The sequence below is a fragment of the Lichenostomus cassidix genome, chromosome 5, assembly GCF_008360975.1.
Source record: "Lichenostomus cassidix isolate B80296 chromosome 5, HeHo_3.0, whole genome shotgun sequence".
Taxonomy (NCBI): Eukaryota; Metazoa; Chordata; class Aves; order Passeriformes; family Meliphagidae; genus Lichenostomus; species Lichenostomus cassidix.
In genome coordinates, this window is record NC_139486.1 from 52,140,890 (window position 1) to 52,165,996 (window position 25,107).

The 25,107-nt window shown below is 40.9% G+C and overlaps 1 protein-coding gene across 11 annotated transcripts in view; it reads right to left on the reverse strand.

The window, feature by feature from the left end:
- Positions 1 to 242: 242 nt before the first annotated feature.
- Positions 243 to 25,107, reverse strand: part of BMAL1 (basic helix-loop-helix ARNT like 1) — a 48,291-nt gene continuing 23,426 nt past the window's right edge. For 5 of the 11 annotated variants that reach the window (XM_085063066.1, XM_085063062.1, XM_085063065.1 and 2 more), the window contains exons 2-19: positions 23,754 to 23,877; positions 22,912 to 23,059; positions 20,186 to 20,206; positions 19,272 to 19,310; positions 18,877 to 18,918; positions 18,144 to 18,301; positions 16,648 to 16,727; positions 15,541 to 15,633; positions 14,438 to 14,555; positions 12,230 to 12,379; positions 10,253 to 10,499; positions 6,431 to 6,537; positions 5,943 to 6,093; positions 5,291 to 5,379; positions 4,373 to 4,481; positions 2,581 to 2,674; positions 1,448 to 1,550; positions 243 to 946 (exon numbers count right to left, since the gene is read on the reverse strand). In XM_085063066.1, the coding sequence (XP_084919192.1) occupies positions 786 to 946; positions 1,448 to 1,550; positions 2,581 to 2,674; positions 4,373 to 4,481; positions 5,291 to 5,379; positions 5,943 to 6,093; positions 6,431 to 6,537; positions 10,253 to 10,499; positions 12,230 to 12,379; positions 14,438 to 14,555; positions 15,541 to 15,633; positions 16,648 to 16,727; positions 18,144 to 18,301; positions 18,877 to 18,918; positions 19,272 to 19,310; positions 20,186 to 20,206; positions 22,912 to 23,051 (1,902 nt within the window). In that variant the 5' untranslated portion in view covers positions 23,052 to 23,059; positions 23,754 to 23,877 and the 3' untranslated portion in view covers positions 243 to 785. Of the gene's footprint in view, positions 947 to 1,447; positions 1,551 to 2,580; positions 2,675 to 4,372; positions 4,482 to 5,290; positions 5,380 to 5,942; positions 6,094 to 6,430; positions 6,538 to 10,252; positions 10,500 to 12,229; positions 12,380 to 14,437; positions 14,556 to 15,540; positions 15,634 to 16,647; positions 16,728 to 18,143; positions 18,302 to 18,876; positions 18,919 to 19,271; positions 19,311 to 20,185; positions 20,207 to 20,461; positions 20,572 to 22,911; positions 23,060 to 23,753; positions 23,878 to 25,107 lie in introns of those variants that run through there. The other 6 variants (XM_085063069.1, XM_085063068.1, XM_085063070.1 and 3 more) reach the window with 5 other exon arrangements.

The window sequence follows — 25,107 nt, forward strand, 5'->3', positions numbered from 1 at the left end:
TTTTCTTTCCTCAGGGGAAGGAGGGTTATTATTAAGTGAAAAACAAGTATTTCTTAAAGATCATCAGCCTATTTCAACCCACCTGCCTGTTGTGCTTTTCTCGGGATAAACCTGAATCTAGGAGTAAGTAATAACAGCTTCTCTGGGAATTTATTGTCATGACAAAGTCATCTAAGTGTATGTAAGGCACTGGTTTTCCTCCCTTTTCCCCCAAGGCTAAAGAAATGATAAATACCAAGTGCTTCTAGCATGCACCTTCAGCAGGGTTTTATCAAATTTATTTATCAAAGTAAATGCTCCATCTTAGAACAAGGGAAACATTTATTTTAAAAATATTTAACTGTCTAATACATTACACTTTAACAATATTTATAGTAAAGGATTCTTACAAGAAAGAATAAACAGCTTTATGGTACAATTAGTATAAGAAATATCCACATGGGGACTGTTTTGCAGTGTAAAAACACACCATACATCTGAAATGGTCATTTGCATATAAAAGCTACCACTGATGCCAGTGAGTTGCACAGTGATTTAAAAAAAATTTCAAACAACAGAATCCAAAATATACAAGTATTGCAAGCTATACACAGCTAACCAAATCAACACAGAACACTGTAGCAGGTTATTCCACTTTGTCTGAAGTTACACATGGTAGGATGAGTTGCATTCTGACGTAGCTTTTATGAAATTCCTACATAAAAGCTTCTCAGTCCCACAAGTTTCACAGACAGCAGAACTCCACCAGTAAATGCACTTTGATATTTGGGTGTTGGGTGCATCATTTACAAGGGCCAGGGCAGGTCACTGAAGTCCACGGGGCCCCCGAGCCCCGCGTCAGCCTCCAGCAGGCTCATGATCACCGCCATGGCTGCCTCGTCGTTGCTGGGGCTGCTCGAGCCCTGCTCGGTGTCGATCATGTCGATGCCTATGTGGGAGTTCTCCCCTGCAATGGAACACAGCACCAGCCTGCAGTCAGTGGGGCTGCAATGGTTGATGGGGGCAATGTGGAGCTGTGTGAGGCCCAGGCACACCCCTGGGAGCTGGGGGGCACAGGAGAGAGGTTGGGTCACTCCTCAGCAGTGGCCACTGCGCCTTACAGGGACAACGTGAGTGCCACGTTTCAAACACAAGGCTACATCAACATCCCTCTTGTCTTCAGCTCTTTGGAAGCACTCAGAGAAAGCCATTGAGGAGCTGAGCCAATTCACATTGATTCAGCAAGAGAAAAGAGGCTTCCAAGTACTACCTAAGAAAATTTCCAATTTAAGTAAGTGTGCAAAATAGGCTGCCAGGCACCCCTCTGGGCACACAGAATGGTTGGCTATGGCTTTGTGCCTCAGCTGGAGCCTGCAGATGCTAGAAGCAAGTTACTGCTAATCTTGTCACAATGTCCATGTGTTAAGTTTAGCTGGTATTGAGGATGTTAATGTGTGACTTCACTTACCCAGGATAGAGGAGTTGTCGGAATATGGGTAACCAGAATTATCCTGGATTTGCCCGGACAGCAGCCCAGCTGAAGAAATGTCTGGAGTGCCACCATTCAAGATCTTGAAAGACAAAACAGAAGCTATAAAGCAGCATGAAATGGTGCGTTAAGTCTTAAATTGTCTTATATTGGGACTTTTAATATAGGGTAGATGGACTTCCCAAAAAAACCCCTGTGCTTTGTAACAAACATGCTTCTAAACAAGGAGAAATATCAAGGGGGTGCTAAAAACACTCAACCCCCAACCTGTATTTCCCTTTATGCCATTCCAGCAGCCCCTGCTCTCTGTACATGTTGAATACTGTAGTGCAGAAGCAGCAAGAATAACTGTTACTAGAATTGTAACTGTTCCAACTTGGAGTTTTGTTTCAAGAACAAAGAGAGCTGGGAATAGACAGAAATATTTACTGTCTGTTCCTGTACAAGTAATTCTTATGTGTAGTCATCATAATTTCTGAGAAAAAAAGGTTAAGTAAGTCTGAAGCAGTGCATAAGGATCTGGATAAGTGCTGTTCTTGCCTTGGATAAAACTTCCATAAGCATTTAGATTCCTGGAAGCAGCCAGGACAAGTGTTCAGGTGGCTCAGTGCTGGTAATGGCACCTGAGTGCCACTCAAGCAATCTTAGAGCAAGGCAGGTGCAGGGTGTTGACTTAAAAATAACCCCTCAGTGCCCGGGAAAGCACCGAATTGTCCTGTTTTGTGCTACAGCAGCCCAGGAACCCTGTGGGAACTCAGTGGGATTCACTGAGGCACTGAGGCACTGAGGCACAGCCGGTGCTGCAGTGCCAGCACTTCCAGTGTTCACCAGCACGGGGTGTTAGAGAGTTTTTGGAGGGGAGACAGATCACGAGAGCTGTTCCTCGCAGCTCTGCTGAAAAAATACAACCTAAAGGGCAGGTGGATTTCAATCGCTGCTGGTGTTTGGGAAGTGCTGCTCTCTGCCCTTTAGGCAGAGCTGCACAGGGGCTGTGAGCACTGCAGTACTGTGGCTCGGTCAGACTTTCCCAGCCAAGCAGCCAGGAGCTGTTCCCAGGAGCACAATCCCACAGCCCTTGCCATGACATGACTGTGGGTGAAGTTTCTGCTTACCTTCTTCCCTCCTGGCGAGGATGTGTCTGGTGGGGGGGTGCTGGTGATGTTCAGAGGACTTGAGCCACAGCTGGAAGGTGATGATCCTCTTATCCTAAAACAGGGATAAAAAAGGGCATGGATTTACAAGCAACTCAGAGACTTAGAGTTTCAAATGCTGACTTTAGTATCAGATGCCATAAGGTGCTGAAAGCATGAGCTTCATTTTTGTAATTTCTTCCCTTTTTCACTGTTCCTCAAACCCACAGGAGTAGCAATGCTTTTTATTTGCAGCCAGATCAACAGTCCTGTGTAAATCCAGCCTGCTTGGTCTGCAAGCTTAACCTCCTCCCTGCTTTTGTTCCTGTACAGCCTTCACAGAATCAGAAGGTAAAGATCCTGGCTGCTAAGGAAAGCCTCATTTTTTTGTATTTTACTTCAATTTCCACCAGCTAAGAATTCTAGCTGCCTCAGTCACGTAACCCAGACTCCTTCAGTGAGCTCCTGTTATAGAGGTACACTGGACACTGGATTGTTTTTAACTGCTCAAAGCCATATTGTTCACTTCCATTTTCCACAGCTTGATCAAACATCTTTAATAATGAATAATGTATTGACTGTAGAACCAACAAATCTCTAGACTAAAGGCAGGAGGGGTAGTCACAGAGAAAAGCAATGGAAACAGGAATCTTCTCCTTGGCAGAGTTCCCCTGGGAAAGCTGAACAGAAGGCAGCTTTGGAAAATAGTAACAGCTGCTGAAGAAGGACTGGAACTAACCCAGGGTCTGAACTGAAATGCAAACATGGGTGGTAACTGCACTACTACACTCACTTGGGCTAATTAAGTGTTTTACAGCTACTCAAAGGGATGGTTAGGCTTCAAAGGATTGGCTCAGCCTTGTTTTTTTTCTTTTCCTCTTTCCCCTTTTCCTATTCCTACATGCAGGATAAAGCCTTAGGGATAGGTCTGCTGTTCCCTTAAGTGAGGATGTAGGGAGTGTGCTGCCTGCAACAGGAACAAAACTATGGGAGACAGACTGAATGTGTTCCTGAATTGCTGCTCAGTCTGGTTAAATTGCTACCACTGAACAGCTGCTGGGTGAGACCACTTTTATAGGAAAGGGAGCACAGTTCCCAAGAAGAAATCCCTGAAGAACAGGGATTTTTAGCCAATAGAAATTAAGTGGTACCCACTGAAAGCAGCTGCTCACACAGGTGAGAACACGAGAGGCAGCTGTGGATCCCCACAGTCCCTTAGTAAAGAGGGCCACCAGACCCCATGTTTGACCCCAGCCCCACATTCTGACTGCCATGGGAAGGCTCCTGCATTGTGTCCTTGCTCCAAGAGCTCCAGAGGAACTGCACAGGCTCATCATGCACATTTAACAGCTCCAAAAGCATCTGAGTGAATGGATCACACGAAAACAAACATTGCTTTTCTGGCACACGGTCAATAGCTTTGTCATTTGGAGGTTGTGCCACTCACAGCCTTAAGTCACTGGGAGAAGAACAGTCTGGAATGGATTTGTTTCTAGTTAGCTGCTCTTATTAACTCCTGTTTCTGGTAAACAGGTCATCATCACCACTGCAAAAAAGTTCCAGTACCAGTCTTTTGCAACAGAAAGCTGGAATGCTGTAACTTGGTGCTTTTGTGTTTGACTGCCTCAGGGATGCTGAACAGGAATCTGTAGCTGTCTGTGAAATACAGTTGGATCATTCCTTATTCAGCCTGGAGACAGACTTCCCTTATTTCCTCTTAAAGAACAATAACAAAACAATGATTTTCCTCTCATTTCAGACCATTTTCTCTCACCTGTGAATCTCCATAATTTCTTCAGCAATCATCCTCCCTATTTTACCTGCCCCAGCTCTTGTTCCACCTGGAATTCCAGGCACAGTGGGATGGGTCCTTTTGGGGCCACCTGAAATGAGATGATACCTTAAGGTCAGATAAAAGCTTGCAAACCTCCACAAAGCATTTGTGTTTAGGCTTTGACTGGCTGCAGGACCTTCTGAACTGGATTTATTTACAGTTCCACAAGCTGAGTGCCTTGCCTTCAAATGTATGAAAAGCTCTGGCTTGCACTGAGCTGTGCTGAGTCTCAGATGTCCCTCTGTGTCAGCAGGGACAGAACAGATCCCAGCTCTTTCAGAATTGAGCATCTGGTGCTACCTGTTGTCCAGAGCTGGTACAGAATGGCTTGTCAGACCTGCTCTACTCTGTGCCCCAACAGGCTCTTCTCCAAACATGTTTGTTCTCTGCTCTGTGTGAAGAACTTGCCAGTGCATATTCCATTCAATACAGGATTAGCACAAGGTACCTGATGACTGCAAACAAAGCCCCTGCAGGTAACTGCAGGAACCTGAAGTGGAGGGAAAAGTGAGGTTTGAACAGTTAGGAGCTGTTACTGAAATGTGATTTGACACTTGCACAGCACTTGGGAAATTGTCAGAAAGGAGGCTGATATACTGCAAGGCAGAGAAGAGATCACACTGAGAGGGCAGGAAAGGCCTCAGCATTGCTTGTCTAGAAGGGACAATTGCCTGCTTTTGGAAATGCATATTTAACAACAGCAACCCTCAACAGGTACGGCTCAGACCCAAAACTAAACCTTATTTTCCTCAGGATGTTAACAAACTCTCAGTGCAGAAGTGCAGCAAGTCAGTGCAGGCAGGATGAGCTGCTCCCAAGGCACAGCAGCCAACAATGCCCTGAGAGCACAGGAGTTACCTTCCCCAGCCTGGAGCACGCTGTCCATGCTGTGTGGGGACGCTGCCAGCTGTGGAAAGGCTGCATCTCCGCTGTCCAGGACGGTGGTGCTGTGGAGTTCAAGGATTAGAACAATCAGTGAGACAAAACCCTATGAGTGATCAAAAACCCGCCGTCATGCAGCCAGTTTCAGTATGAAATGCTTCAGGGTTTCAGTAGTGTGAGTCAGTGCCACCCCAGTGAAGGCAGGGCTACATAAACAGTGGAATGAACCACCCTGTTCCACCTCAAAGTGAGCAATGCAGGACTCCAACAGCTTCTCTCACAAGAGAATTCCTCTACAGCAATTATTCTGCTAAAAAGTCACCTCAAGAAAAAGGTGAAGGGGGGGAGACTACCTGCCAAAGCAAAGAAATGCATGTTCTGTAAGACCCTACAAAGACTGAATCCCAGGTTTTCCCAGAGAAAGAAAATACTTCTGTTTTCTGCAGACTTTAACAACCAGATATGAAATCACTGCAGTTGTTAAACTAAACCCCCTCTCCCCAGGGGGTTATCTGGAGAAGGCACCTATTGTCTTATAGAAGGCATGCACATATTTAGGTCAAATCTCATATGAGAAAAGGGCAAAGCAATTGCATTTCCAGGCATCTGCTGAGAGAAAAGCACTTACGAAACGACTGTGTTTGTGGAGACAATGTATTCTACTTCTTTGGTCCAAGGGTTCATGAAACTGAACCAGCGACTCCGCAACGTAATAAAAGAGCCATCTTTTATTTTAAACTTGTAGCAGTTAGTTGTAATTTTTTCTCTTGTCTGCAAAACTGAAGACAGGCAGAAAGCAAGTGATTTGTGTCAAACAGGCACCACAACAACATAAACAGAGCCCTCTTCAGGGAAAACCTAGATAATTCCTCCCCTCATCCCTCTAGAAAATGCTATTCCTGCCTCATCCCCCTCAGCCGTCCTGAATCTCAAATATTCCCTACAAATCCATGCAAGTCTAAGATAATCACAGTGTCTGGCACATACAGCAAAATGTTCTTGACTGAAGCATTTGTAAACAGCAATACCCAATCTTTTCTATGGTTTTCTTAATACACAACAACTATCCCCAATATTTTGAACAAGATTTCTTTCCTGAATTATTAATAATCATACCTTGTCTATGACATTCTGCAAGATGTGCTATATCGTCTTGATGAAAATATTCATAACACGAAGTACCTAGAAGTTCCTGTGGTAAGTATGCCAAGATGGCTGTTGCCCTGGGGGAGGGAGGGAGAGGAAGAAAATAAAGAGGAAGAAAATAAAAATCTTTTCAAGCATCTCTTTCTTTGAAGCATTAGTCAGAGATTCCTAAAGCTCACACCGAGGCTGGGTAAGGCTCAAGTAATGCGGAAAGGAATTTTCAGCTTAGAAGGTAAAAAAAAAATTCCTTAAGAATACTATTTTTAATTCTCAGGTAATTACAAAAGTACATAACACCCAGAGCCCTCAGGTATTACATTTGACCTACCACCACCAGAGGGGATGTAAGACTTTTTAAATAGCTTTGAAAATGTACTGTAATTTTGGGAACTTAAGCCTGAAAAAAGCTGCCTGGTAGCAGCCACAAGATAGTAGGAAGCTTTCTGCATAAAATGCCACTGAAAAATAGACATCAAAGGGTTGAGGAACTCAAGACTGAGACAAAACAATACCACACCAAACTCTGCACCCACACCCACAAACCAGAGAGGTTAACAAATAGGATTTTCCTGAATAAGCACTTGGAAGCCCACTGTGTGTGTTTGAAATCAAACAGGAGCACGAAGCAAATAAACAAGGTTTGTTTCATCAGAACTAGCCACAAAGACAGCTCATTTTCTTCCTCATCAGAAAGCTTTAGATGGAAATACACCTGGGATCCACAACATGGGAAAGCCTGGATGCTTGATCTGACTCTCAGAGCTGCTAGAAAAGCTGGAGGACATCTCAAGAAAGGAAAAGATGAGCTTGTGCATCAACCTGGTAAGCCAAGCTTGAAACTCAGTTCAAGGGCACAGGAAAGCATCAGTGCAGGTGAGTAACAGAGCTGAAGCACAGCCTGACACAGGGAAAGGGTCATTCCCACAAGGAAGCAGCTCTGACAGTCACATCAAGAGGGCTCTTAACAACTTTCTCAGGATAGCTCATCTCACCCACACCAACAGGAAAAATAACAGCTGGGGAGGGCAACTGATCAAGAACAGCAGCACAGACAGTATCAAGGCTGAATGAACCCAGGGTGAGACCCTCACTAGAAGAATGGAGAGCAAACAAAACTACTGAATTACACTGAACGTGGATTTTGTACATTTTTTAGAAGAAAATCACTGAGGGAGAAATGACAGTTCTTTGAAGAAACTGAAGTAAGAGTCACAATTCCAAACTGTTTCAATGCAAATTAAATATGAAGGGCAGTAAGGAACAAACCTAGGTAAATCAGTACCTCTGCAATCTCAGAAAAGCCCAAATTAGATATTACAAAATGTAGAAATGAGTACATGTCAATAATTATTCATAATAATAGAAAGAAAAAAACTGAAGCACAAAATTAATAATATTTAAATGCAGGGCATTTTTGTATGTTTCCAAACACACCAAGAGAATTCAGCACCAATCAGATGTAAAGCAGTCCAGTTCTCCTTGACAGGGAGATTGAAGAGCTCAGCCTTGGAGAAGGAAACAAGAATTCCAACTGACTTTTGTCCGGTGAGCCTTATCCCAGGGCACTTAAACTCCAAGACTGCTTTGATGAATTATCTCTGAGAGAATCACAAAGCAGCAAAACAAAGTCTGTCTTCAAAATGGAGGAGCTGGGAAGCAAGTCTTATTGGAATAGACTTATTCCAGTATTTTTCCAAGAGGTTTAGTAACCAAGCTATGTCAGGGACACCTGACATGAATGGGGGACAACCAATATAAGCATCAAAAAGTAACTCATCAACCTCTTTCTCTTCATAGCAGGATAAAGAGCTGCTGTGGAAAGGAGAATCTGCAGCAAATTACAGATGTCAAGGGACGTGGTGAATTCGGTATCTGACCATGTTCTATTGTGCAAGGAAGGAAATTGTTTGTGTCCTTCTGGAATTTTATCCTGTATTTAGTTTCTTCCTTAGCTTGCTTCTCTGACTTAACAAGGCAGCTCTGAATTCTGAAGCTGTAGCTGATGCCATCTGCATAGATAATAAACTAAATTTTGCTCTAAAATTCACCATCCAGACCAACTAAAATATGAATAAATAAAAGGAGAGATAATTCTCTTCAAAACTCTGTTCAATTTAGCTGCCATTTCATCAGTGAATTGTTAAGCAATTCCCTGGCTGTGGCAGCCCAGCTAATTGGTAGCTAATCCATAGCAGTGCTTCTCCAGGGACCATGCAATCCATGAGGACAAAAAGGGTCACAGGGAGTTTAAGAAGTGTTTATTTCCTGAATTCTCCTGGACAAGTGATAAAGGAACAGTGCAAGTCTGTATGAAAAAAAAACCCTGACTTGGAAATAAATTGTTTTCAACTTTTACAGGTGCCCAAATATTCCCCAGCAGAAGCACAGACCACTGGATGCCAACTTGAAGCCTAGAGATGAGGCTTCCTTCTAAATAAATTCCCTTTCAAAAAGCCCTTTGAAGTAGCATACACATTCCAAGGACTGTAAACAACAGCTGGAAAACAATTAAATAAAAGCATATGTGTTTAAATCCAATGGGTCAACATTTTCTGTGTCTCATTATTTTAGAAATGCTTCAGAACTACACATCAGGGGAATATGTCTGATCTTTTGAAAATAAAACTTGTCTACAAACAAGACAGAATGGCATTTTCTGAGCAACAGAAAGCTATGAATGATCCCACAGCTCCCAGAGGAAGCACCAGCTCTGAGCACTCAAGAGTTGTATTTTCAAAAGCTTTCTATCAAATTAAACCTCAAACCACCCAAACAACCTAACCAAAACCCACAAACCCAACCACCCCAAACCAAATACATAACAAAAAACCCCCCATGTTTTCCTCACTGCACTTCCTCTCATGACTATCCTCTACTTCCTCTCAAAGGGCACTAAAGATCAGCTGACTCCACTGAAACCAATTCCAGCAGGCAGATTCTGTCAGAGTTGGGCTTTTCCACATTGCAAGCAACTGAATCAAAGCCACAGGGAAACTGAAACAGCCTCATCTGGGCAGGCTCAATCCTTCCTGACAAGGAAGGCAACTGAGCAACCCCTCTCCAACCAACCCAGTGGAGCCTCTCCATTAACATCCTTCAACTTCTTATTTTTCCCTCACCAATTGCAGTAATTTTCAAGGATGCCCCAGGTCATACATGCCTCCCACTTAAGAAAATTCAAGCCATTTCTTTTGGAAAAGGAAAGAATTAGCCTTTTAGATAATAAATTGATGTTTGAAAGCAGATACCACACTGGCACAAGTTCTCAAACCGTTTCCAAGAGATAACCTTATGAAAAGCTTTCCTTCTTCTAAACAAAAAAGATCACATAGAGAAGCATTAATCCAGCAGAATGTGTCCTAGTAAACAGTTATATAAGTGTACATGCTAGCAAAGCCAAACCCAACCTCTGCAAGCACTTAACTGTGTAACAGTGTTTGCAAAAGGTTTCAAATAACATAGGTAGTAATTAGGGTCCAGTTTCAAAACATTTTCTTCTGAGGATTACACATATCCATAACCCCCTTAATGAACTGGCAGAAATGAACCTGGGGTTAATTCTGCCATATTTTTGGAAGTTTGGGGGATTTTTTAAAATTTAATCAGTCATACTGAGTAAATGCATAGTAAGAGTTTTGAGTTCCATCTCAAAACCCAACCCAGCTTGCAGTACCAAGCTAACCAGGACAGTAATTTATTTTCCCAATGGCATTTACACTGCTGCAAGAACAGCTGTCAGCAAGGCAGTGTCAGACAGTGACTTTTTGTGGAAGTTGTTGGAGGAACTCTCACCTCTGATCTACAAAGACAAATTTCCCATCTATGGCGTGGCGGGACACGTATTCCGTGGGTTTCACCCGGATCTCGCCGTTCACCGGCTGCGGCACCACGTGGGGATGGAGCCTTCCAATGGCAACAAGGCAGCTTAAATTGCAACCCTCGTTATCTGGTTCGTTATCTTCGTCCAGTCCCATCTTTGTTGGAGGCCAGCTTTTTAAATAGCCTGTGCTATGAATAGTGCAAAAGCTTTTGCGGTCTGCTGTAAAAAGAAAACAAAAAAAAAACCCAAAAAACAAACCAACAAAACCCAAGAAAGCAGTTAGGTCATGGATACAGCTTTGGAGAACTTCAGTTCTGCTAATAATGCATCTCCTCTCTTATGCAGAAAATTTGGGATACTCTTCACTAAGGGCTGGGAGAGCTGGGGGTGCTTAGCCTGGAGAAAAGAAGGCTCAGGAGAGACCTTATCACTCTCTAGAGCTCCCTGAAAGGAGGCTGGAGCCAAGTGGAACCAGCGACAGGACAAGAGGATACAGCCACAAGCTGTGCCAGGAGAGGTTCAGTTGGACATCAGGAAGAATTTCCTCACTAAAAAAGATGGTCAAGCATGCTGGAAAGCTGCCCTGGGCAGTGGTGAAGTCACCACCCCTGGAAGTGCTGAAGAAGTGACACAGCACTCAATGCCATGGTCTGGCTGACAAGGTGATGTTTGGTCAAACGTTGGACTCTATGACCTTGGAGATCTTTTCCAACCTTAATGACTCTGTGATTCTAAGGGTTTTTTCAGCACTCCTGCTGGAATGCAGCTAATCTGAGATAATCCAATAAACAATTTATCTTGGCAAAACCACTGTTTATGCTGAAACATCACATAGCTCAGACCAAGGTTTCTTTTGGTAATTTTGAGCAGAAATTGCATCACATTTTATTCTTTCAGCCAAGGAGGAAAATAATCAAAAGGAATGTATGAAGAGATTAGTAGATTAATAAATAAAATGTCTCTTTCAACTTAATCTGACGCTCCTACAAAACCCAGGAACATTTTTGGCAGAACACACACTGTTTGGGATGTACAGGGGACAGCTGTACACAGGGTGAAAATTATTTGCAATGGCCAGTTATCAGTCAGTATCCAAAAGGAGAATTCCTATTCCTCAGCAATGAGCAGGCCTGAAAACTCCAAGGAAGAGGACTTTGATAGGGAGGTAGAATAAAAGGCTTATGCCAAACTACACAAACTGGCTTCCTCAGGAATGAGCACAAAAACAGGATCCAAGGCTGAAGCTGTGTCTGAACCTCATAGGAAGCTGGGACAGCTCCCACAGCCAGAGAATACACCAAAATTGCCTTCTGTTCTCTTCTTTGTCTTTCCACTTTAACTAACACCAAATGTATTATTCACAGTACTCAAAGAAAAAAACCTTCACAGTTAGGCTAAATATATATTCCAACATGTCTAGAATAATACCCTGCAGAGCAAAAGAATACTGCCAACACTGCTAATGTTATGACCAAATATTCCTGGTGTAGAAATGCCATGTTTACAGTACTCAGAATGTACCAAACCCACAGATGAATTCAGAATACACTCATTTTTTGAAGTGGATATGCATCCAAACATCACTGGTCAAATATGCAGCAGAGAACAAGCAACAGCTCCCCTTCATTTGAGACACTGGCCAGGTGATCAAGACTGAATGTGATCTCATCAATGTCTGAAGAGGATGCAATGACCACCCCAAAACTGTTGGCACAAACTGCCTGAAAAAGTTCCAAGAAAGCAGAGCGGAGAATTTGGTTTTAAAGCTAATAGAGGTGTGTAAGAGATACTGGAGGAGGGTGGAGGGGAGTTTGAAGAAGGAACAGACCTAGACAGAGCTCAGAATCTTGATAAGAAACATCAATAAATGTAAAAAATATGAACACTGCAAATGAGCGATCACATAAAAAACAGCCTGACAGCTTTGGTAATAAATGCATGATGGTTACCTTTCTTCTTTGAGCAGGTAGAAGGGAAATCCTTGTCTTCTACTTTGACAGAGGGTCTGTTGCACTTCATCCTGCAGAAGAAGGAGCGCCGTGCCCCGGAGCAGAGCCGCGAGGGCCCGGGGGTTATGTCCGTCTTGACCGGGAGTCCGGCTGTGCAAACAGCAGTGAGGGACAGTCCGTCAGGTGCAGAGGTAACCACACAGGGCCACACCATAAACACCACCCCATCATGCTTCAGCCTCACTGGGCCTTGCACACAAGTCCTGTTCTTGAGGTTCTCATGAACATGACTGTGCAGGATCCAGCTGATTATACCAACACTGCAACTTCTGACTCCACCTTCTGCTGTGAAAACACTGAGGCGAGCTCGAGAACACAGGGTTCTGAGTGCAAAGATTAGCAAGAGATTGGACAAATCCACACAAGTGATGCAATGAACACTGTAATTTCTCTAAACTGATTAAAAATAGAGAGACTACTTCTCCACAACCAGAGCAGAATTCCATACACAGTCATTTAGGAGGCTCCTGACCCTTCAGACTGGCACTTTTCTATCATAACTCCCACTCAGAGAACACACATGCATGTATAGACCAGAAGAGCCCCAATGATATTCTAAGGATGGAGGGAAGAAAATAGGTAGCAGGGACCTACACAGGGACTGCAAATCCCCAAGTCCTCCAGTTAAGCCTAAGAAGTCTCTCTTGCCTTGCAGAAATAAGTGCACATGGACATGCCCTAACAATAAATCCTGACCTTTATCATATTCTCACAGGAGACTCTTTTCTGTGGAAAAAACAACCAAAACACATCACTGAGCCAACAGCAGAGTGCTGGTACCAACAGTGCTCTGGGAAGACATGGAATGCTTCCATGGCCTGCATCAGGAGCACAGCTGTCAGCAAAGCCAGTGCTCCAAGGGCTGATGGAGGATTTAAAACACACAGGAACTTCTCCCCAGCCTGCCATCCACTCCAACCATTTCTGCACAGGGATATGTAAAATCAAACAGCTATCAACATGAACAAAAACTTCTCAGGCCTTGTGGGTTTTTAACATAAGGAGGAAGACAGCAATTCCAGTATTTTGATGCAAAGTGTGCCTCCCTCAAAATTACACTGGAGGGAGGTGATCTCCAGGAGGTCAGCCTGCCCTGCACCACATGCCCTCCAAACTGCTGCACCGTGGTGAGAGTACAAGCTGTGCTGAGTTACTCATGCCAACACAAAAATAAATACGTGCATACATCCTCGTACTCCTCACCAGTATGAGCTCTTGAAATTCTACCAATCCGTCTATCATAGCAGATGGGAAGACTGTAATTCATAGTATTTATTTTTGCCCTAACTTTGTCAGAGGCATACAAAAAAAAAAAAAGGAGGCAGCACTGGGTATTCATGCTTGACAACCGATGAAACCAGGAGCCAGAAAAAACTTCAGCTGATTCTGCTGAAGCCTCCAGGCTCCCTGCCCTTGAATGATCTCTCCCAGCTTCAGTTTCTGAAGTTGAGCTGGTAGCTTCTGTGAGATGAGATCCAGGAGATTTCTGCTCCTGACAAACATGAGACTTAATGGCCTGGAAATCTGTAGTTGTAGGATACCACCTTCCACTTAAGCAATGCAGACTCCTGTTATGAGAGGGAATTAAACACCCACTCACCTCAAAAGCAGCAGAGATACAGAACTACTTTAAAATACCAGAGTGGAACAGAGCTAAGAGACAGCAGGAAATGATTCCAAGGTTAAAAACCTTCTAAGAGAAAGGCTGGGTCATTGATGGAAGTGGCAGTAAGCAATACATAAATGGATAAATAAAATGAATCTTCTACCTTGGCTGACAGCTAAGGACTACCAAAATAATACTGAGTGTATTCTGACCATTTAGAATGATGGATTAGAACAAATGATTTGTGTGTTCTAATGGAAGAAGTTAAAACTTTGGTGCCTGGAAGAAGAGAGGATACCTCACAGGTGAAGCCAGTTCCAGTAATACATCTGTGCCACAGGGCATGCCAAACCCAACAGCTCACAGGTACCTGTTTCACACTTATTTTTTTGTTTGTTTCTTTCTGTCTTTAAGCTAAAGCTTCCTTAGCTTGGGACAATCCCAAAGGCATCCCCCCACATCCCCACTACCGACATGAGGCAAAGCCCCAGAAGCAGTGACTCTGGCTAGGTGACACTTTTCCCAAAGGTGGTAGCACTCACTTTTTGCATCTATGAGTCTTTCTCGTGGCGCGGTGTCAGAAGAAGAGAGCTGCTCCTTCACTTTGGCAATGTCTTTAGGATGGAGATAATCAAATAAACTTTGACCAATCAAATCATTCTGTAGAGATTGAACATTCAGTCAAAAAGTAAAATAATGGCTCAGTATTATTTTCTTAATTTTAGCATCCAGTATGAACAATCCTTTTACATATAGGTCTAACCAAGGAATATGAAACAGCCAGATCCACCCTCACTCCAGTGGGTTTGGACTGGATGACCTTTAAAGGGTCCCTTCCAAATCAAACTATTCTACGATTCTATGATTTGATATAAGATTTTCTCTGTATATTAAAGTTATGACTACATTACACAGTAATTTCTGTCATCATTTTCAGTAAGTTTTGCAGAATTGGCATGCTCAATTCCCCCCCCACCAAATATTCTGGTTTCTCCTCAGTCTCACTTCTTCTACCACACATTTGAATGAAAACATCACAATCACAAATGTTCTCTTTCATTATTTACATATGAATAGGTAGGTTTCATCACCAAAAGCTGGCTGATGAAAATCTCTGAAGCTAATACAGGTTTTAAAATTGATAAGGAGTACAGATGACAGAAGGAATGAAGATTATTTACACAATATATGGTCCAAGTTAAGCCTTATGTTAAGCATATATTAAAAACCTGGCTTTGGTATAATTGCTTTCCAGTTTCCATCAGTAAGCATGCAAGCAAAATCAGAACAGACAGAAAGAAAATTAACTTGAAAAATCCATGTGAAGCTACTGGAAGAACCTCAGACTGATTTTTTAATATTTGCTTACACTCCCAATTAGATAATGCCTTTGCAAGCCTGAGGGTAAATCCCTGAGCAGAATGCATCCATCAGTGAATTAAATTTAGGTTCTTTTCACCTCCTTGCTTTGAATGGAAACCAGAAACAATCTTCTCTAATGACATGGCAGAGAAAAGCTCTCTTTGCAACCCCTCTCAGCTTTCAAGACAGACTGTTCTCATACCTACCCCCCAGATAAAGCCATAGCCATCAAAAAGCTCTAAAAATTTTAAAGACTTAACATATTTAAAATGGAAAAGAATACCTGACTGTAGTTGAGGATCTTGAAGACAGATTCTGAAACAAACAGTATCTTTCCTCTGTCACAACCCACAACAAAAAGAAATCCATCTGCTGCCTAATTAGAGGGGGAAAAAAAGAAAGTCAAATCCTAAGTTATCCATCCTCATTGCATCGTTATAACCTTTAAAAACACTTTGTGTATGGCAGAATTTCTACACTAGGAGAGCTGTCTTAACATCTAGAGATAACTGAGTCAACAGGCAAAATGTGAAATTACAATGAAGGTTTTTTTGCATCTGCAAACATTTTCGGCATCATTCTGGGCATCGTGCCCAGAATGTAAAATAACTTTTGTGAGAAGAAAGAACCCATGTCTTGTCCAATAATATTATGATTATGTTTAATAATGCCTTCAAATTAAAATGTTATTTTAACTGTATTTAAAAAAGCTCCTCTTTTAGAATGCAAACATAACCTGGATATTTATTTCTGTGCCTGGAGGCAACTAACTCCTATTTCTAAAGTACTCTGTTTCAGTCACACACAGGCATGCAGAAATAGGTCCCAATTATGTATCTCTAGAAACATAATGTTGCAGAAATTAAGTTCTGCATATGCTGCATCTGGACACTGCAGTGCTTCAACAATTACACAAGCCACTGGAGAACTTGACTGCTGATTAATGAGATAAGCTCTCCACACTATAAAAGCAGTGTAACAGCAGGCAGCCAAACATACTAAGTCATGTTACATCAGTGACCTCAAAAAAAACGTGCTCATTGTACCACTGCACACTGAAAATCACAGCAAGGTAACCCATGGCAGCAAGTCTGAAAGAAAACAATTTATGTAATATTGGTTCATTTATGTAATTACTGAAGATCCTAATGGTTACCATCAAAATATCAGTTTCCTCAGATCTCACTCTTCAATCTTTCTGCTTAAATTAAGAAATGCTAGTCATCATTAAACTCATTGACTTCATGAAGCAGTCTGCAGATTTCTTAATTATCCTCCATAATCAAAACATTTTTAAGCTGAGATACAAGGCAGAAAAATACTGCTGGTATGCTTTGGGAGAGTTATAGTCACAGATACTAACATCTCTTAATTAAAAGTTGGAACATACCCTGAGAATAAGATGTTTTAATTCATCATCTGATAGAAAAGCAGGCTTGTAGTTTGCTTCTGTGTATGGGTTTGTAGCACCTAAAGAAAACAAACAAACAATTCCCGTATCATCAATTTGTTACACACTTAAATGAGCAATTTTCCTTTGGTTCCTTCTTAGACTGTTGTTCATTGCTGGTGTTCTTTAAAATGAAAGTTACTGTTTTGGCTTTGTTTTACTATCAACACGAGCTCTGTTGGTATTCACTCAAAAAAGGATGAAGCTTTTTTGCTAAGACACAAGTACTGCATTAGGTAGAAATGCAAATTAAATGCCTCTGAGATACAAAAGTATTCCTTGACATATTTTTGAACCCAAAGGCTGTCCTTGATTTATGGCCTAGTCTCAGAATTAGAAATTATAAAAGAGATTAAAGAATAAAAACATTCCAACTATTTCTTCTCCGTATAACTCAGTAAAACATGACAAGCTCATGTAAACAAATCACCACTTAGGAACTTACAAATCAGTTCTCTCATTCCAAGGCAAAGATAAAACCCAGCATTACAATGACATCATCTTACAATGCCAAAACCCCAAAACTGGCAACAAATGAGGCAGCTATTTATTAAGGAGTAATTCTTCTCATTCTATTCCCTTCATAAAGGCAATAGAGTCAAATTAGTAACCACTGAAGAGTTATGAAGCATTAACCTCATCAAATGACTGTGGCAGGAAAGTTAAGCCTTTCAAAACCGTAAGGTTCAATACGACTGAAGTCACCAGCGCTCCCAGAAATGGGAACGAACACCAGGATCTTTTTTACAATTAGCTGCATCCCTTTCTTTTCTCAATGGTCTATTCCTTTTGAAGGCTTAAGCTTTTAAACATCATCACCAATTGTACCCAAGCACTGATTCACTTTCATATGAAGCTTTAGGAACACACAGAAATTTTTAACAACCTCAACTCTTCCAAACCTGTGTTTTTCCCTTCAAGTGCTTGCAACAGAAACTGGTCAAAAAGACCAAAACTGAGTTTTCAAAGTACTCTCCACTCTTTCACACAGAGCTAAAGGTACAAACACAAAAGCTTAGAAGTCCTGTAGGAATATCCCATGTAAAATCTAACTTCTCTATCCAACATCTTAGTACATTGCCTGCTTAGAGCAGTGCTCAGTACTGCACCAGAATCAACTGTGCACTGTCCTTAAGCTCTTTGTTACCTCTCCCCACTTGCTCTGTTAATGTGGAATGTGGCAGCAGTGATCAATAGATCAGATGATGGAAAATTATTCTTTTCTCATCCCCAAGTCCCTCAGCCAGATCAGGATATTTCTTGGACCATGAACTAGTAAGCCCCGATGCACTGAGCACAGATGCTAAGAAAAAGGGAGGAATCCTCCCAAAATGAATTAACTTACTCCTTTTTGGCAAAGAGCAAGAAAGGGTGAGAGAAAGTGTGGTTTTGAGGAAATGCCATTTGGAAGGCCCCTGCAGCCCCAGGCAACTCACCACGTAGTGTTTTCATGTGCTGGACAGCCATCCTGAGCACGGTGAGCTTGTCCAGCTTGCGGGACATGGCGTTGCACGTCGGCACCAGCGAGGCCAGCTCATCGATGAAACTGTTCATTTTATCCCTCCGCCTCTTCTCGATCTGACTGTGAGCCTCCCTGCACACAGAAGCACAAACACAACAGCAGCAGAACATGAAGCACATGAAAAATGTCCAAAGCAACCTCCTCATGATAATTAAGTTACCCTCTCATCCTTGTGAAAATGATAGCAGATGTTCTTCACACATTTGATGTTAATTATTTGGGAAAAGAACAGTTATAAGCAAATAGGAAAGGCTGCAGTACAATGTTCTGGTTTACCAGAAAACACACCCCGTGTTGGCCATACAGCACAGGTTTATATTTTCCCATGTTAAGATTCACTGCCAACACTTTTACAATGCACAGTTGGGTCTGAAAGAAGAAAGATGAAAAATATAGTATAACCAGAAACGTATCTGGCTTCAATTTCAACATCAATGAAATTACTAAAGCCAAGTTATCCACCAAATTAGTATTTTCACAAAATTCCATGCAAACATAATGAAAAATGCGAGCAGTGCAAAGATATGAAAAAATAAGGCAAGGTCAAAGTTAGGAAAAAGTATTTTCAGAAGAAACATACACCAATAATTAATACATGGCAAAAAGGGAGAGCTAATTATTTTTAATATATTTGTTTAGAGCATTACCTTGCATTTTTTATCCTGCCTTGTTGGTCTGCATACTCCAATCTGTTGAGAAACGACATCACAAAGTTACAGCATGGAAAGCACTCAACCCAAATCTTTTAATGCATCTCACATAGCTACTGATCCTCATTAAGATCAGATTTTTAGAATTTCAATGTTTATTTAACCTTTCTACAGAAAAGATCAGTATTTATAATATTGTGCCTCAGACTTCGGGGTTTTTTTTTATTTGTCTGCTTCATTTTGTTCAAGCAATCTTACAAAAGCAATCTTTATCCCAGCAGAGAAATAATTTGGGACACCTGACCACAGTGACACTGAACAGGCATCCACAGACAGGATCCTGTGTCAGAATTCCTGTGGAACTGAGATTTCAGTGACTGTATCAACAGTACCTTCCATGTTGGTCATCTTTATCTGTATCCATACCTTCCCTGCAGAAACAGAACAAAGCAACACATTACAATTTCAGCAGGATTGGCTGAACTATTCAACTACCACAAAATCAGAATGAAGTATTCCTGCCATCTCTATATCATAAAAACAAAAATAGGAGTATAAAAACAACAACCTGGAAGGACTAAGGGAGCTGTGTGGTTTTTTTCTTAAATTAGTTGTGTCTCCTTCAGAACTCACTAAATGGCACAGTTTGATGTGTTTGACAGTAAAACATGCTGCAGTTCAAAGACATCATCTGTTACAAAAATGTTTTCCAGTTAACTAGATGGGGGGAAGAAAACCCAATTTTGTGCAGATGCCTGTATGTTCCATACCTCAGCTTGCCTTATGGTGGTTGATTTTGGGGTAGAAGATGCTAATAACCTAAACTAACACATCACTGGAGATGGCCAAATACATGGAGAGAATAAAAGCCTATATGAAGCTAACCAGGCACATTTGAAATTACAACTTTCAGTGTAGATATATGGTTTGCTTTTGTTAAAACATGAAGAAAAAAAGGAAGGAGGGAGGCATGAATAACAGAAATAATCCCCCTTACTACATTTTAATGTTGTAGCCATCTGTGTAAAACTGAGCAGGAGAAGAGGGCAAAAGTTTTCATAGTTGTACTTGGTAAAAAAAAGTTAAGTGCTTATGACTACACATCTTTTTTTAGACAAAATAATTAGGAAGATAATGTTTGGATTTATGTAAATCTGTACAACTGTGCTTAAATGGACATTCCTAGGCCTGCTTATTCTGGTGGAATTTCTACCTGTAAATTTTAAGTCTATGGAAGCAAAACTCAAGGAAAAAACGTTGGGCATCTTTCTCAAGTGAAACCAATTACTGAAATATTTATACTTACTCAAAAGGAAAGCCATCGAGTCTGAAAAAAAAGAAAAATAAAGTACACCATATATAGGAAATAAAAATGTCTTACATTTTCTGCTGAAATTCTCAATCTAATTCATATTCTATTTGAAATGAAAAGCACAATGAAAACAGGACAATAGCAGTGAGCGTTTTCTAAAGAAACAAGCTTGTTCAAATTAATCTACTTTCTGAAAGAATAATTCTGCTTTTTAAGAAAAGAGAGCATAGTTCATTACACTTAATGTGAAAGACTAATAAAATAACTAACCTAAATTATGTTATGCAAATCATAGAGATATTGTTTCATCTTCAGAAAGGAAAGATCTGTGCTTTATGCATGTTGTCCTTGTGGTTAGATAAATGGGATTTCAGAGGACTCTAAGGCCAAAAATAACAAATAAAAATAAAAACAAAAATAAAGTATCCCAAGTTTCTCAGTTTTTGATTCTTGCCCAGCAGGACAGATGAACATTTTGCTTTAGTCTAAAGTCCCAAGCTGTACTTTATACAGTCTTTATCATACCATAAGGAAATTAAACAGAATTTCTACATGCAAACTAACTGCTGGCATCACTTCGACGCCATAAAATGACCTAAAATACCACTGAGCTTTACCATGATAAGAGGCTATGTTTTACCAAAGCCTTATGAAAAGTCTTCTCATCTCAGCCATTAACATACTAGTTATTCCCGTTCAACACTGGACACAAGCCTTCTTAAAAATAAACATGGCAACCTTTCATGTACTATTCACTGCACTCTCAGATCAGTTATCTTTGTGATCAGTTTTATTATAATAATAATGCTAAATGTTTTCTTCATCTCCCAATCTGTACACCCGAGTTATTGATTTAGCCACTGACTCCTGATGCTCACATTTAAATGGCACTTGTGACCCCACTTTTAGTGCTGGGATGTTTGTTGCTAAAAAAAACCAGAAAGCAAAATCTAAGAGGTACAAGCTAAGTCACTAATGCATCAGGGCAGTTTTTTTAATCGTGTAATATTTCAGTTAAAAACATTACTCCCAAGAAAAGAAATTAATTGTTCATAGTCCTGTGCATGAAGTCTTGGATTACAGAATTTGACCAGCCCTTGCTGAAGTGACAGCAATAGGTTGGGCAGGGATTTTCCTGGAGGAGTTGCAGGAGAAAAAACTAAAAAGCTGCTGTGGAGAGCTGAAAGTACAGCTGATGACTCCTCTTGCTTGGTTCTGCCTCCCTTATTTCCTGGCTTCACTGGTATGTGAAACATTAAATTGTACACTTGGATAATTTATGTAAAAAAATTATTAACAGGCAGCAAAAGTTGGAACAGTAGCATTTCTGAACATTTTCCCATACATACATATATAAAGAGAGATCAAGGTAGTCTACCTTAAGTTCTGCTGTCAAAGAGGAACACTTCCCAGCCACCATTTACTTTGCAACACAACATGAACTGTGGCATGACTACAGCTGTTGTAAACTTATTTTACTAAGGATTCAAGGAAACTGTTTTCACACATTTTTAAAAAATGCACACAGAACCTAAAGGGCAGAATTATAACTTACAAGAACAAGCTGTCTTTTGGAAAAGAGGACTTGAGTAATGCTTCCTACCCAGAGGAATAAAGATGGAGAAATCCTTTCTAGAGAAGAGGAAGTTGGTAAGATTGAGGCTGTTCACTGAATTTTGTAGTAGTCAATTCGACTAGAGAGACACATCTGCTTTTCAGGCAGACTAAAGGCAGTTCAGAGAAGTACTTCAACTTTTGTGCACAAGTTCTCCTAAAAAGAAGCCCTATGCAAGGGGAATCTAATCCTTAATTGTTGTGCTCAGCATGGATTAAAAATTCTGCCCCTCCTCATAAAAAGAGCTGCCAACAATCTAAAGGCCTCCAGCAATAAAATCTGTGCTAAGTTAAATAAAAATGGACTCTGTGGCTGGATGAATAATGGATGTGGCCACTCACAAGTTCCCCTGCAGCCACACTTTGTGAAGTTACAATGCAGAGGAGCCTTGCACAGGGACTTGCAATAAGTAGGTTGCCCTTGGTGCTCCTAGTGCAGGAGACATTATAGGCTCAGCAGTTTGGCAAACTGCTATGACCTTCCCTGTTCTAAAGCAGAGTTGGTGGGATTTCTTTCTACAGTTGAGAACCAACACAAGATTAAAGCAGTTGATTAAAAGAAAGGCAGCTCTAATACCTCAAACCAGAGACTATTGAGATTCATATTCAAATGAGAGACCAAAATAGCTTCATCAGGCAAAGGTTGGCAGCACATTGATAGGAAGTGACTAAATAGGCAAAAAATAGGTGAAGAAAAGGAACTATTCCTAGTTTTGCTTCTACTTTACAATAAATTTATTATCTTACCCCTCTGTTAGTCAGGCACTGTATTTCCTATGTAAATGGTCAATATAATCAACCTTCACAGTGTACATTTCATCAGTATTAAATGCACTACCCCATCACCCAAAAGTTTTTCTCCTCAGCCTTACCCCATGTGATGGCCCTCAATTTTAGCTGCACTGAGATGAGTTTAATTTTTATTATTAAATAATGAACTTGCCTCTTAGTGCATAGTAGCTTTCTTCTTTATTAAAACCTTCAAAGCAGGTTGCAAAGAAAAGGTTATTTAAATATTGCCATAAATATTTCCATAGTCTTCCCCACTGTATTGTTATGTTACCACCTCCTTCTAGCAGCGCTAAATCAAGAAAAATCCAACTTACTGATAATCAGTTGAGCTTCCCTTTCTTTTCCTATTACAGTCCATTCCTGAAGTGCTAAGGGAACTGGAGATCAAGTCAGCAGGGTCTGGTGACATAAAGTCACTTATTGTAGAAGATATGTCCATCCTTTGGTCTGCCATTGGACTGTCTAACATTAGGGAAGAAATAAAAAACAACCCATCAAACAAAAAAACCCACTGCATTAATATAAGCAGACACAACTTTTTAGGTTAAAAATATCTCTCTCAGACTTAGCATTCTTAAAAAACGGCAACAATCGCAGTTTCTATGATTTCCTCTTGCTGCAAAAATAACAGGTAATTTCTCCTTTTCCAGTTACTGCTGTATTAAATATTGCATACAAACCATGACCATTCTTAAAACACTTTATGTAACACAATTGTTTTTAAAGAATTGTCAGCATGATCTTTAACTAAACCAGGTTTATTTTTATGCTACCTGGCCAGCCAATTGCTTCTACCTAACAGAAATATTTCTGACAGGAAACACTTGTTTTACTGTGTCTCTGCATTTGAAGATCACGTTATAACAGTTCAAAAACTTTGAAAGTTCTATTGCCACTAAATTCAGAACATTTTCATAGAAATTAACACCTCCACACAGCAGAGACCACAAATAAAAAAATTATATCCCAATGACAGTGTAAGAAGCCTAGTTAAAGGTACAAATTAATCTAATCGGCTTTCAAATTCCCTAGACTGCAAATAATTTAAATCTTCACTATTTAATCCTCTAGACTGCAAATAATTACATTGCGGGAAGAAACCCTGTGAAAAGTTTACTGCTAAATAGCCTTGACTGTGAAATAGAAAAGGTTTTACCTGAAGGCCTGTCTTGGAAGCCTAAATCCACTTGGGCAAAGATGATGATGCTCAGCCCAAAGCAGCTGATAACCTTAGAACTCTTCCATGCCTCATGTTCTGTTGGTCAAATACTTTCAAATACCTGAATGGGAGTAAAACCAGCAAGCTTAAAAAACACTTTCAAAACAATTGTTTTAGACACAGTTTACAAAAGGCATAGATGTTTCCAACCCAAGGATAAAATACTTCCTTACAAAGTGTAGGAGCTTTATCCATCCATCAAAAGGGTTACATGTTGGGATACGGATCTCCAATAGACCAAGCTTTGGGCAGAAAGAATCCCTTTGCCATCACTTCCTTTCGGGCCCTTTTCACCATTCTTTGGCCCTTGCATAAACTCCCTCTGCTCATAATCAATGATCACACAACCACAGCCATGAACACATTTGTTGTCAGATGCTGCCAGAATGAGTTAAACTGCTGGCACAGTGCAAAGGACAGACTTATCCTTCACTCCTGACTGCCTTACTTTTAAAGGGCTCATAAGTTTGGGCTTGGCATACTGTTTTGTTTTCCACTGTAACATAAACTGGCATCTTCAAAGGACAGGGGGGGTTAAACATTATTTTGTTCTGCAGGCTTCAAGTTTTCTGTAAGATGCCCATCCCATACTACAACTCACACCCTCAAGTGTGTCTCCCAGTGATACTATAAACATGTGGATGTACTTCCCTTCCACACTGCTGTCACCAGAAAAGTTTTCCAGCAAAACTTACTATGGAAGACTTAGAAACTGTTCTACATTTTCCTCTTGCAAGAAAACTTCCAAAGCCTATTGGATACACAGTTTTCTGGTTGAGGCACCTGTGAGCATCCTGACTGCCTTTCCAACCTGTGACAGCAGTAGAACTTCCCAAGAGCACAGAACAGGCAACTCTCAAGACAGTCTCAGAAGTTTACAAGTCAAACAACCAATATTCTGTCAACCTAACTGCATTACAACTGATACTACCATCATATATGTAGACAAGTTACGAGTTATTGGCCCCAAAATTTCAAAGTTATTTGATATCATTTTCTTCAGCTCTGCCAGAACAGCAAATTCAGAATTTCACAAGCTTAAGTTATCTAATTTTCTGGTCCTGGCAGTGTCAGGTCAGGCAAGTCATTGTCTTAGTACCGCTAACTTCTGAAGAGAGGATCACTGCTGTTCCAGGAGCAGAACATCCAAAATGTTGCTGAGGGTTCATCATCCATCTAACCCTACAACTTCCCTGTGGACACAGCTATTTATAGGTCAGGCCCTGCTGTCTCCCTATGCCAGCCTTTTCCCAATTGTCTGCCTTGTCTCTCTTACCCCAAGTCCAGCAGC